The sequence below is a fragment of the Panthera uncia genome, chromosome C2 (assembly GCF_023721935.1).
Source record: "Panthera uncia isolate 11264 chromosome C2, Puncia_PCG_1.0, whole genome shotgun sequence".
In the NCBI taxonomy this organism is placed as follows: domain Eukaryota; kingdom Metazoa; phylum Chordata; class Mammalia; order Carnivora; family Felidae; genus Panthera; species Panthera uncia.
The window spans coordinates 59469611-59484179 of record NC_064810.1 but is presented as its reverse complement, the minus strand read 5'-3'; the positions used below and the strand labels follow the sequence as shown (position 1 = coordinate 59484179).

The 14569-nt window shown below is 39.8% G+C and overlaps 1 protein-coding gene across 48 annotated transcripts in view; it reads left to right on the top strand.

The window, feature by feature from the left end:
- Nucleotides 1–12620, top strand: part of ZBTB20 (zinc finger and BTB domain containing 20) — a 769297-nt gene extending 756677 nt beyond the window's left edge. For all 48 annotated transcript variants that reach the window (XM_049629359.1, XM_049629402.1, XM_049629403.1 and 45 more), the window contains one exon: nucleotides 8193–12620. In XM_049629359.1, the coding sequence (XP_049485316.1) occupies nucleotides 8193–8614 (422 nt within the window). In that variant the 3' untranslated portion in view covers nucleotides 8615–12620. The remainder of the gene's footprint in view (nucleotides 1–8192) is intronic.
- The last annotated feature ends 1949 nt before the right edge of the window (nucleotides 12621–14569 follow it).

The window sequence follows — 14569 nt, the reverse complement described above, 5'->3', positions numbered from 1 at the left end:
CAAAGTCAAAGAACAATTGGTCTAGATTTTTCAAAAGGCATGACAGCCTGAACATATGGAAGTAATTCAGGACCTGGATTCACTGCGCCCTCCATTTCAAAACAAAGTTCTCTCCAGTTTCTTGGGAAAACATAAAAAAAAAAAAAGGGGGGCCTCCCAGCTTCACAGGAGCCCGGTGGAAATGATAAAAATCCAGAGCAAAAAAGTCCAAATGTTGCTCTAAAAAGATTCTAGAAAGTACTAGGAATACTTGGAAAAGTATGGATGGTTTCAGTATTCTTATATAATCTAATATAATCTGTATAATCTAATATAATCTTGTATAATCTCTACAATCTAATGTAAAAGAATCTTACTGAGAAAGAGCAGCTTGATAGAATTAAAAGGAAAGATATTTGAGATCTCTGCATCACAGCTATTATGCAGGGTACTTGGCTTTGCATTTCAGTTACTCAAAGGTTTAATGTAAATAGTACTTATTTTGGACAACTGCAGAGAATCTATTCTGAAATCGGGATTCCAAATAAAATTCTGTGGGGCTCTGTGTTAATGATCCACATATTCATTGAAGGGAAGTGTTTGAAACAAATCAGTAGTCCATTGTATTGACTTTGGAGCTAAGCTCTACCTTAGGGAACCAGGGAACCAGGTTCCCTTAGGGAACCAGGGAACCAGGGAACCACTAAATTTAGAGTGGGACATAAGTGAAAGACAGTTATACTAGAATTATATTATTTGGGTTCAGTTTGGGTTCCTTTAATTGTCTGTGTGGCCATAAGCAAGTCACTTAATTTTATAACCCTCAGATTCTTTGAGTTTATAATGGAAATAATAATTTTCTTGTCTTTTGAGTAGCTGTAAAGGTATGCTACATTTAAGAGCTTGTCATAGAAGGTAAAGTACTAGCTAATGTTTAAAAAAAAAACAAAACCCATCATCATTATTATCTTAGCCCCCTCCACCCAAGAGACACTGAGATTCTTTGCTCTGTCTCACAGCTCTTAACAGGTTTCCATCCTCTATGGAATTCAAATGCTGAAGCAATGTGGTGCTCCTTGGATTTACCCTGAACTTCCTTCATAACATCAGCATTTTTTTTTTCATTCTTTAATGATTTTTTTTTAAGAGTAAAAGAAAACCCCTCACCTAACCATTCTATCCACTCCCAAACAAACCACAGAGTTTCTCCTCAGAGTTTCTCCTCAGAGTTTCTCCAGTTCACTTTACTACAGCCTCATAAAAGTTGTGAGAAAGGAAACCAAGAGTTAAGGAGGTATTTGAAAATAAGAGAGTCAGAGAAAAAAACCAAAAACACAAACCGTCCTGTCATGGAGCAAAGCAGGGCTCTTCTATGTCCCCTCCCCTCAAGAGACAAAACAAAAGTCAAAAGAATAGGAAGGCAAGGACAGAGGACACAGAAGGATAAGACTTGGTGTCAGTGTGCATATGGAAGTCAAGCAATAGGGAAAATGCAAAAATAACCCAATAGCAGTGGTTCTCACAGTGTGATCCCCATAGCAGCAGCATACATAATCTCAGGCTCATCCAGACCTGAATCACAAACACTGTGATGGAGCCCAGTAATCTGTGTTTCAGTGAGCCCTGATTCACATTAAGCTAGGAATCATTTCCCTAGAAGGCTGGGTGATGACGAGGATGACATCAGGTTGCTTTTGTTACGTAGCATTGTTCCCTAAAATTCCACTCATAAGAACCTATGCATTTGCAACAACTAAACCAGTTGAAAATAACAGCTTGATTTTTATAGTGGCTAAATTATATTACGGAGGCAAATATCTCATGTATGAGAGGTGAGCTAAGGCTCTCAAACTGCACAAGGACCATGGCAGATGTACGCCTCCTGGCACTTAAAATACTGACTTGTATTATTATTATGGGGTTGTGTCTGCACATTCCTATTATAATGTGAACTCTGTGAGCCAGAAATGGTTGATAGGTAGGTAGGTGGGTACATAGATAGATAGATAAAGATATTTATCTTTATCTATACCTTATACTTCAATATACCCAGCATAATACCTTACACATAATAAACATTCAATAAATGTTTGATCAGTGAATGAACTGAATGACCAGGATGGCATTTGAAGTATTTGTTTACCAGCAGGTATAGGTTTGCCAAATTTAGCAAACACAAATACAGGATGTCCAGTTAAATTTGAATTTTGGATAAACAACAAGTGTATTTTTAGCATAAGTATGTCCCATGCAGTATTTGTGACATACTTAGACTAAAATATTATTCATTTCTTTTCTGAAAGTCAGATTTCACTGGGTGTCATGTATTTTATCTCGCAATACTATCCAGGTGGAACTTTCTTTTAAGACCCAATCTTAGGACTCTTTGCTTTAAATTCTATATATGAATACAAGCTAGCATATGTAGCAGCTTAACAAATACTTTTTGAGTGAGTAAGTGAATGAATGTTCAGAAATGTGGGCATGTTTTCCCAGAGAATTTAATTCAAGGGACTTATACATAAATGCATTATTTTTCTAGCAAGACTTAAATTTCTTTTTCTTTCCTTCTTTTTCTTTTTTTATTTTCTGAAGAATTTATTGTATCTGCATTTCTACTTGTGTTTTCTTCACTAACAAATGGTAGATGTTTGGGCTTTTTCTGAATCATACTATCAACAGCCCATTTATTGGTGACCGTTTTTAGTCTGTTAGTGTCCTCTGCATATATGATAATTTTGTTTGTTACTTTGAGAAGCTCAGCTATTTCTGCCAAGAATTTGATGTAAATGGATATAGGAATTTAGTAACATAACATGTCAGAAATAGTGTAAAAATGCTGAGATCAAGGTAATAATGTGATAATCCTCACACAGAATTTGGGCTATTAATTATATCAAGCCAGTGAAGAAATGAACAAGTATAAGATTTGAAATAAGAAAGCCTTGGTTTTACCACTCTCTGAGAGTGGTAAACTTCACCTTATAGAAGTTCTGCCATCAATCTGAGCCTTAGGTTTTTTTGCCACAAAATATATGGATCTTAATAATACTTGCTTTACATGGTTGCTCTAAGAATCAAATAGCATAATTTCTGTGAAAGCACTTAACCACAAACACCATAAAATTACCAAAGCCATTTAAGAACATATGTTAGGGGCGCCTGGGTGGCTCAGTTGGTTAAGTATCCAACTCGATTTGGGCTCAGGTCATGATCTCATGGTTCGTGAGTTCAAGCCCCAAATCCAGCTACGTGCTGACAGTATGGAGCATGCTTAGGATTCTCTCTTTCTCTCTCTCTGCCTCTCCCCCACTCATTCTCTCTCTCTCTCAAAATAAACTTATTTAAAAAAGAAGATATATGTTACAGTAATATACATTTTGCAGCATAATCCAGAGGGCAGGAAATCGTTAACAGGAGGAGGCAGTGATAATCTGGCTAGGCTGAAATCATCCTCTCATCTGTTACTGACTTGTTGGGTGACCCTCAGGACATTACCTCTCTAATGGAAATACCATCTTCTGGGGATGTTAGTATCTACCTGCTCATAAAGTTGTAGGAAAAGTTAAATAACATGGATGAAGTTCCCTGAGATCTTCAAAATTCTGCCAACACCAAAATATGTTACCTGTCACTGAAGCCACAGATGTTCTCTGAATGCAATGTGTCCCCAGTAAACAGTCCCCCCCCCAGTCAGCCTCACAGTCCAAGCTGGTACCAGGATCGCACCCTCAGAAGTGGAGACAAAGGACACCAACCATATCTCAGGTGTGTAGGCCTTCCTTCAGCTAGACTTCTCTGGTGGAGAGCAGACTTTCCAGCCAATGAAAGCTCTTTGTGACTCTGAGCACCCTTCCATTCTTGCCACTGAACCTTTCCCACTTTCTGTTCTGACCTTGATGTTCTGTATTCCAGGACTCCTTCCTTGCAAGTGACCACTTTCCCTGACCCCTACTCTCCTTTTCCTTCCCTGCTACCTACCCTCTCGCCAAGCTCCCAGTTTTGGTTTTCTGACCCCTCACCATACTCACCTAAAAAAGAGGGTGTCGTGTTAAAGTAGATGATGGAGATGCCAAGAGTATGGTAGAGACAGGTGGGAACAGTGCCTCTGAAAACATCCCGGTAATAGCATTCACTGTGCTTTCTGCAAGCCTGGAGAAGCCTGGTTAGAGTGAGAAAGAATCAGCAGAATAAATGGGTTCTTGCTGAGCCCCCAGTACAGAAGTCACTATTCAGAATTGGGGTGTCTCAGCCCAGTAGGATATCTTTTACTTAAACTTTGGGCAGACCCTCTGTATCTACTAACCTAACAGTATCTCTCTTCCTTTCTTTTCTTTTTTTTTTTTTTCTTTCTTCCCTCACTTGTCATTCATGGTAGAGCATCGGTGCTGGTCCATGAGAAGGAGTTTAAAAGAGGCTCTTTAGAGAACAGACATCAAAAACTGGAGGAGTATATACGCTCACCGCTCCCCCCACACTGTTGGAATTGTAAAGGACACTGCCGCCCCTTTGGTTTCTCCACTTGCATGTAGTTTCTTGGCCTCCAGAACTCAGCTGTCGCTTGCTCAGAAACCCTCTGTCAGCGCTGTCTGCTGACATTTTATTCATGATACTGCTTCTGTCATTAGCATATGTAACTGAGAGCGGACTATACCCTTAACTCTGAATTACATAGCTGCAGTATAATCACTTGCTTTATTGATTATCAGAAAAAAAATTTTTCTTATCCTGAGTTGGCTTCCCCATGCAATGCAAACTATTTCTCAGTTGGTTTCATTTATCATCAGTTTCTTTCCACTAAAAAGAACAGTTGACTTTTTTTTTTTTTTTCTTAAAATGATCACATACTCTGTGCTAAGTGCTTTATCTCTTTAGTTTTCAAAATACCTTCACAAGACAGGTCTTATTGTATTACTCTCAAGTTACAGATAAGGAAACTGAGGCTTATAGAGGTTAAGTAACATACCCAAGTCACTCAGCCAAGGAAATGGAATTCATATCTGACTCCCACATCGGTATAGCCCAAAATGGAACATTTTAAAGTGAAGGGGCTTATATGAGCTTCTCCCTTATGTTATAATTCTAGTGTCTGCTTTGGATGTTGTGTCTCTTTCTAACACAATGATTGGGCTTGCCATTCCTGACTATAGTCTCAGTCCTGAAGAGCCATTTTCTCCACACTGAAAGCAACAATTAGCAGACCACATCCATTTCATGTATAATGTTGAAAGCCCTTTCGGGGTCCCTATATGCAACAGACAGAAAAATAACAAGAAAGAAAAATATTAACATTTCTACTGAGTGATAGTGTCTCAAATTCACACATATATAAATGAAAGTTCTGGACACCTGATTAATCTGAAAATATGCCCAATTTAGTACGACAGTTCTTGAAATACCTATGCTCTACCAACACAGCACCTTAATAATTATAGAGAGCGCTTTCCTTTAAGGAGCTCCCAAGTGCTTTACAAACATTTTTCCTCATTAACTATCATACCATTTTCTGTGGCTGGGAAGGGAACAGAATACTTTGTCCTATTTAAAATGTGGGACTGCTAATGCAGTGAGTGATTGAAGCAGGTTGCCCTCAGGTCATGTGCTGACAAGGCCTGGACTAGAGTCCTCAGGGGTTGTGGGTCAGGGTGGGCAGAAGGCCACTAAATCTGCAAAGGGCCATGGCAAGTGCTTGGTCCAGCTCCTTGCTTTCAGAAGGGGAAACGAACCCAGGGAGATTTAGAAAGCCCAGGGTCACACAGATAATTAACAGCTGAACCAACACTACATGCATACAAACAACATACAGATGTATGCTATGGAGGGAAAGATAACAATTGTGAAGAATCAATTTATAGTCAGATTAGAAGGTTGTGAAAGCAAAAAGCCTTCATGAGTGACCTTGCCTAGAGGAAAAACACACTGTAAGAAGGTGAAAGTTTCAAATAGCAGGAGCATTTTAAACATAAAGTTTCAGTAGCCACAATACCATCTGGAACTTAAGAAAGCAAGCTTCCCATTAAAGGTGATAGGTGGATATGTTTTAAAAGATGGTTGGCCAGCCTATCGTAGCCTCTAGAAAGTGTACATACTCAAAGCACAAGGATGGCAAAGACCAGCTTGAGTTCAAGCATGTTTACAGCTGACAGAAGTGTTCCAACTAAAAATAACACACACGGCTGTCTCTCTTTGGGAATCTCTCATTTCAAAAGAATGTACCTACATAAACACCATGCACAGACTGAAGTCTTCTTTTAGGAATGAGGCTTCCCTAAAGTCCCCCATTTGTCCAGAAGTGAACTTCTTCTCTTCTAACCCTATGATCCTATGGACCTATCCTGTCCCATCAGTGAGAATGTAGGGAAAGAAATCAGAGAAGAGTCGAGAGGAGAGGGAGCTAGGCCAAAACATTTGTGAATAACTTAAGGAAAAAAGGGTTCAAAGACCAATGACATTGTTAAGAAATTGGTAGAGTGATTCCAATGAAGCAGCCATTCCTCACTGTCCTGTGCTTCAAAACATATCCTTTTACACTTACAAACACAATGAGAAAAGGCTTCTGATGAGATCAAGTTTTGTAAAACAGATCATGAACATAAAGCACTAACACTGAGCCTGACACATATTAAGCACTGAATACATGGTGATTGTTTTCATTGCCATTATTACTATGACACCTCAAACCTCTTCTGTTTCATAATGGGGAAAACGGAAACACAGTCAAGGCACATATTTTAATTGGAAGTTAACTCAATTTTAAGAAATAGATTTTCTACCCCGATACATAATCCAGATATTGAACAGTTACACTAGAGAGTTTCAAAGGCTTGGGGCCTTGGGCTGGGTTATGGAAGAGTACATAGAAGGACTTTTTTCTCCGAGGTGGGTGCCTCCATTAGGCAATCAGTAATGAGGTGGGGCAGACGGAAACACCCTAATGCATTTCATCTCACCTGTCAAGAGCAGAGCTGAGAACAAACAGCACCAACAAAAACAAGGGTCTGTTCATCCAAAGAGATGTCACAGGTCCGTGGATGTTACTACATTTAGTAGTAGTAGTATTACATTTAGTAACAGTATTTTTGCTTACCTTAATCTTTTTAACAGGCTTGAACATTCGGTTTCTAAGCCAACAGCAAACCAAAGCAGTAAACAGGAGAAAGAAGGGTTTCCGCCAACAGGCTGAGAACAAAGAAAGAGAAAACTATTTTTTAAATTGACCCCAGAGTTCAAAAATGCGTATGGAACCATTTAATTGGGGGTCGGGGGAAAGGATAGTCTTGCAATAAGAATACCATGAGAGTATTCCCATACCACCCTTGGTGGTCCGCAAAGTGATTTCATATGTATTTATGTCAACACTAGCACAGTGAGGTAAGTAGGACTGTATACCTCAGAGGCATTTGGAGATTCGTCCGAGAGCCGTGCCGAGCGTTGGTGCCCGGATTTGAACAGGACCATTTGACTCTGTTGTGCTGTCCACCACCTACTCAACCTCCGTACCAGACAAAGCCAGTCTGCAGCTCAGCGCAGTCAAGATGGAATAGCCAGTTAACTCTAACGTTACATTTCAGGGAGATTTCTGTGTAAGATAAATCAAATTTAAAGTGTAGCTTTTCAGAACAACTTGCGCCTATATTTTGGAGCAATAATGACTTGGCCAATATTTTCCAGACCTGTCAGGGCACAGGTGCATTCACTAGACAGAATACTGGAAACGGAGACTGTCCCCCGAAGAGCCAAGCTATATAACCACTGTCCTCGGTTTCTAAAGATTCTAGAGAACTCTACGTCTTCAAAGATCTTTCCTCTCTCTTATTTCTTGCGTGTGTTTGATAAAATTAATGGGAAACACACAGTTAAATCTCCTCATGATGATGCTGAAAACAACCCCCTAAAAGTCGCCATCCCTTTTCATCACAGAATGTCCTTTGGAAGGCTTTAGTGGGGGGACTATCTTGTAGCTTTCCAAGAGAGCCATTTTCTGGCCTGGGGACGTGGAAAACTAGGTGGTCCTGGCATCACCTTAAAGCAAGGTCTCTCAGAACATGACAGGCCAGGAAGGCCTGGATCTTTCCAGGGCAGTGTGAACCAGTCAGATTTGTTTTTTAATTGTTTTGTTTTTGTTTTCTGTTGTCTTGTTCTTCCGTCTCTCATTCTCTCTCCCTTGCTGTGTCTCGCTGCGTCCTGCTCGCTGTCTCTTCCCACACCGACAGGTGAGAAGCCCCACCAATGCAGCATCTGTTGGCGCTCCTTCTCCTTAAAGGATTACCTTATCAAGCACATGGTGACACACACAGGAGTGAGGGCATACCAGTGCAGTATCTGCAACAAGCGCTTCACCCAGAAAAGCTCTCTCAATGTGCACATGCGTCTCCACCGGGGGGAGAAGTCCTATGAGTGCTACATCTGCAAAAAGAAGTTCTCCCACAAGACCCTCCTGGAGCGACACGTGGCCCTGCACAGTGCCAGCAACGGGACCCCTCCCGCGGGAACACCCCCAGGTGCCCGCGCCGGCCCCCCGGGGGTGGTGGCCTGCACCGAGGGGACCACTTACGTCTGCTCCGTCTGTCCAGCAAAGTTTGACCAAATCGAGCAGTTCAACGACCACATGAGGATGCACGTGTCTGACGGATAAGTAGTTATCTTTCTCTCTTTCTTATGAACAAAACAAAACAACAAAAAAGAAACAAACAAACAAAAAAAGCTATGGCACTAGAATTTAAGAAATGTTTTGGTTTCGTTTTTACTTTCTGTTTTTGTTTTTTGTTTCGTTTCATTTTGTACTACATGAAGAACTGTTTTTTGCCTGCTGGTACATTACATTTCCGGAGGCTCGGGTGAATGATAGTTTTCCCAGCCTCCCTCGGATGGTGGCCTTAAGGCCTGGTAGTGCTTCAAGAGGTCCACTGGTTGGATCTCTAGCTACTGGCCTCTAAATACAACCCTTCTTTACAAAAAAAAAAATCTTTAAAAAAAAAAAAAAGTAAAAAAAAAAAATTTTTTTTTTTCACTTGTGAAGAGCACTACAAAAAATCTATAACAAAATCTAAAAGGCCTACTGTCTTTAAGTACACCGCTTGCAGTGTTTCAGTGGACATTTTCACAATTCTGGCCGCTCGGACTTCACAGTAACCAGTTAAAACTGTGGAATATCGCTTCTGGTTGAAAACCCAGAGGAAAGGCCCTGCTGTTTTCCACCTACCACGTTGTCTGATTTCATAAAAGGGCTGGGGGGGGGTGGGAACGGGCAGTGGGTCGGGTGGTGTGGGAAAGGCGAATGGCAGGCTTCTCCCCCAGATTCTGCTGAGTCCGCACCCCCTGGCCCACCTCCTTCATATCCCCCCTTTCAGCAGAAGCCAGGAAGACTTGGACAAGCATCAAGCAACAGTGGCTATCGTATTTATTCAGTGTCTTCGCTGAGCCACAGCCTCAGCACAATCAAGAGGGACTTTCATGAAAGGCAGGAATGCAGATAAAACAAAGATATCAGAGGTTTGCACCTACGTTTCTAGGTACAAGAGAAGGATTATTTCCAACAATCTTTGCAAAAAAAAAAAACAAAAAAAAAAGTGTCAGGATATATTCTTGTGGAAGAGAAAAAGAAAGAGAAATGGAGGGTGGGGGGGAATAATAAAAAGTTCTTGAGGCTTTTTTAATTCAAAATTTTATAGAGGGGCAAAAGTGACGTTTACCAGATAGAATGCTGATTTTTTTAATATATTTACGACAGTATTTGTGTAAAAAAAAAAACAAAAAAAAGTGAGATTGTTAAAAGTAATTTTTTTTTTGTTTTGGTTTTGCATACACTGCCACCGATCCCTTCTCTTTTATTTTATTTCACACACGTATATATATTTTTTGGTAAGTCAAGACTGTTAAGGTTAGCGCTACTGCTTCCAGATAGAAAGAATAAAAGGCAATTAAAGTTATATTTGAAAGAGAGGAAGGATATTTTCTTCATATTTTTTTTAATTTTTCTTAATTTTTATTATTTTAAGTATTGCCTGGGTTGCTGAGGGCCTCTGTGGCCAGCCCATCCCTGCTGTAATTTGAACCTGCTGCTTTGTATTTTGATACGTAGTTCTTTGACTTTTAGCAAAGCGTTAAGTTGCTCCACTGAGTTTTTTTTTCAACTGATCCATCTAGAATTCTGTTCTTTTTCATGGGAGGACTTTATCTTTCAGAAACAGATTCCTTGCTTCTCTATAAGTTCATTGAGATCTTATGATTCTAGAATTTCTATTGACTTTACTTCTTTTCTTTAAGGAAACGCTAGTAGTCTAGAGGCCGTGACAAATGGGTTTTCCTTTTGTGGTCAGCCAGGAGGAGGAGTTCAGGCCTCCTCACCCTTCACAACTACAGAGAGCAGCGTTATCAGAAGCCTGGTACAGATCAGGATGCCTTGATGCCAAAATTACTTTCTTCCTTTCAAATGTCACCTTCTGACTATTTCCACCATGGCTGAGAGGGCTAAATAAGATGACCGTCCTTTAGATGATTTCTTAACCCTTGCTTTTGGGAAAGTTTTAAAGAAATTAACAGATATTTCTCAGATGGCAACATCCATCATTCAAAAGGCTACCAGTCCGTTGCATCATCCTAGATGCCACTCTCTCTTCCTAGTTGGGATTTCTCTCCTCGGTCCTGATCAAAGCATCGTAATAGGGATTTTTCCATTCTAGACAGTGTCCTGAAGGGATTCCGTCTCAAATAGAAGAATTCTTAAGCCTAACAAATATTCCAAAGGTGATTTTATTGCTGGGCATGTTTTAACACTCTTCAGGGGGGAAAAGGACATCTTTAAACAAAGCAGAAACACCAAACCACAATTTTAAAAAAGAAGCAAAGACAGTATTTTTGTTTCAAAATTGCTTTGCATTTTAATTCTCCTGTCAGCGACTTATTTGCAAAAACTGCAACAAATGAGAAGAAATCTTCCAAGGGAAGCAACTCTGTAATGGCAAAAATGCTTTTACTCAAATATTTTAGATATTGGTTAACTCGGATCTTTTCCATAAGTTCTTGGTGATGTTTAGTAGGATTAGTGCAACTAGGGTATATGTGGGTTTTATTTGGTCCTATGGTCCTTTATTCGGTAAATAATTTGCTAGAAGTTTAATGTAGACTTGGATGGTTAACTGATGAGTGTCACTCATCGTGATTTCTAAGAGGAGTTCTAACAAGAGCTATGTGTCCAAAATTGACCTGTTTTAAAAGTTAGTGGGGAACAGCTTCAGAAATAAGATAAAGTCCATTTTTCTCTGCTAATTTTGCATTTTAAAATAGCAGTGTTGTTAAGACTCTATATTTCCACTTACTGCCAACAGAGGGAGCATTAGTTAATTAACCATGTCATGGAATTGTTTTGATCTCTTGAAAACAACTCATTCAACCTATGACATAAAAAAGAAAAAATTGACATTAAGAAAAAAAGTTGTTTAATCTGGAGGAAAAATGACATGAAATCACTCAGCATGTGCTACAAAGGAAGAAGCCAAAAGCCACTTCAAAATTTTTTCAGTTATTTGACAGTAGCTGACTTAAGTAAGATAGTGTCCTTATTCCAACCTTAGCAAAGTAGGCAGAATTTACAATACTTCTAGAAAAGTTGATCTTGGGTGCCATAGTGGGCCACATTTAGCAATCTGCTTCTTAAATCAGAGGGAGACCCATTTACCCAAATGCTGATTTGCCATGTGAAAATCTAAGCAATTGGTTTAAAAGAAAATCCACATTTTGCTATAGAACATGTAGAGGGAAGAACTTCCACTTGGGTTTGAAACACTAATATTCATCCCTTCCCTTCAAATGAAGCATCTCTTTTTTAAAAATGTTGGAGAACTCCCCGAGAATTCTTGGGGAGGTGATGCAGTCATTATAACCACACGGACTCTCCAGGTTTGCATAGCAGTCGACTTTTTCTTACTGTATGTCTATTCCTCCCAAACACTCATAGTCTAAAATAGTTGGCAGATTTGTTCTCTGGAGAGAGGAAGAAGCTAGACTGCAGATCTAAACTGGGGAGCCATGAACTTGCTACGGGGTCATTACTGATCTCTTGAAAGGGCTACCTTCTAAACTGATGTAAACTAGACTGTACCTATTTCAAAAGGATAGAGATGCTTTTAGATCGGCAATCCTTACTTTTAAATTAAATAATTCCCAACATCTTAAGAAATGGGGAAACATTTTGCTTCAAGAATAGACGATGAGCATGAATCCTTTATTTTTTAGTTTCAAATGCAACAATCTTCTTACATTTAGAACTTCATGCTAGGATGCTATGAGTGCTAAAAAAATTTTTTTTTCAGTAGTCAGGGGAAAAAAATAGATAAAATGGAAGCAAATGTTCCAGATTTAAGACCTCTTAGGATGAATACAGGGAACAAGAACTGGTTTGGAAAAGAACATTTTTTTTTAGTAATTTATGATTTAAAAGTGGGTTAGCTGAACAAGGGAAAGGAAAAAAAGTCAAAGGAGAATATTTATCTCATGACATTTAGATATAGTTATGAAAAATAAAATTTCCCAGCACTGAAAACATTGGTAGCATCTCAGCATAGAGGGCAATAACTATAATAAATGCCAATATTTGTTCCAAAAAAAAAAAACCCAAATGTGTAAAATATAGTCCCCAAAAAGGAAGGAATTGGAACAGATGGATCTGATACAGATTTACACATGGGAAAAGATTAAGAAACAAGCAAGGCAAAAATAATTTGAAATGAAAGTGTCTGTATCAAAATGGCTTTTACTATATATTTTAATTGAGTTGTAAACTTTAGGTCCTAATAATAGTTTCATAGGCTTTTTCCTGCCCAAATTCCTAATGCTCTGAAACTGTTTGTGCCATGAGTAAGTGTGGTGGATAATTTCCTTCTTCTGTTCCAGCTTTAGTCTATTCCTTCTTCTGAGGCATCTTGGAGCCCACAGTCGTTCGCAGCCCTAGAAGGAAAAGACTTGGATTGGCTTTGTTGAAAAGTTATGGGTTTTATTTACCATCCCAATATTCTATAAGGACCAAGAAACCCCTTTGGAACCCATGAACCATTAGAATTTGTACATTCTGATATGAGAAGTAAAAAGGTTTCCTCTGGGTGTATGAGCTTCAAGTAAGTCCTAATGCCTTGACCTACTTGTGTGTCCATCTTACAAGCACACCAGCAGTATGTGCCCAGCCCATACCCCAAATCTGTTTTCCCTCAGCAGTTGAAAATGAGGTGTGCCCCTTATAAAATCCCTCAGGTCCCTGACAGAACATAAAGGTTCATGTACCTTCCTAGATGTGCTTCCTCCATCATGCTCCCCAACACCTGTTGCCTTTAGGAAAGGGAGCAGTGAGCTAGATCTGGCCAGGATTCATACTCGACATACCCATTCAGGAGACTTTCTCTGTTGTTACAGAAGATGTTATTTAATCAGCTGAGGCTGGGAGCAGAGGGTATGAGATTCTGCAGAAGAGGTATCAGATAACCAAATCAGGACTGCTTCTGCTGTGCAAAAAAGAAACAAAATGAAGGTGCAATGCAAGAGCAGACACAACCTGAGATGCCCTTGGGATTTCGAAGGGAGGGTGCCGTTTCTGTTGTGACCTGACTCTTAAAAGAAATCTCCTGAAAGAATTCTTTAATTTAGTCATGAGTTGAAGTCCAGGGTAATGGAAGCCCTGGGGAAGAGAACAAAAGGACTGCACACTGTATTCAGCACCCAATAATGCGAAACCAAAAAACATCCAATCCCAACCCTAGGAAGTTTGGCAAGAAGTATTTAGAGAAATCTCTGGGCTTTTCCATGGGTAGTAGGGTCGACAGACTTTCTTTTGAGTGATTTCTGGCTCTGAGAAACCTCTTTACTCACTAGAAAAGAACTTTCTTTAAATGGCCAATTTTATCCCCCAGAAAAAGAAATTTAAAAAAATAAAATAAAATAGGACACTAAAGACAGAACCATGTGACTTGGTAACAAACAAAAGGAAGGGCGCACTAGAATTTCAATAGATTTCCTAATTCCATAGAAAAAGCAAGGCAACCCAAGGCCTTTCCATCTGCAGTGCTTGAAGAGAGTGCTTGTGCTGACCCAGCCCCCTGGGGCTTTCTGAGGCTCGACATAACCTCCCCATTGGGATGGGGGCAGCCCCTTTCTCTTCACGTTGTCATGAAGAAAAAGACCCTTCTCTGAGGTGCCCAGGAAATAGATTGCATGGGGCAAACTTTCAAAAGCTATCTCTACCCTGGTGCTCAGGCAGCATGTGGAGACAGAAAAGGGGGCGCAGAAGAGCTCTTGCTCTCCAGTGAGAATATTTTCATATTCCCAAGGGCTCTCTGTGTGGAGTTGCCATTTTTCATACTGCTTAAACCTCCGCAAGAGGAAAAGCTATGGTGACTCAGTGTTTGTGTAAACACAAAACATGGAAATTACTAACCCAAAGCATCATTTCTAGCACTAGGTATTACGATAATGAGCCTGATCAAAATTGCCCAGAGATTTTTCTAAGTCTCTCAATAATTTTTGTCCTTGAACACTGAATCCACAGTGGTCAGAGATGCACCTTAACAGATCCCAAAAATGGTTTGGAACACTAGGATTTGTT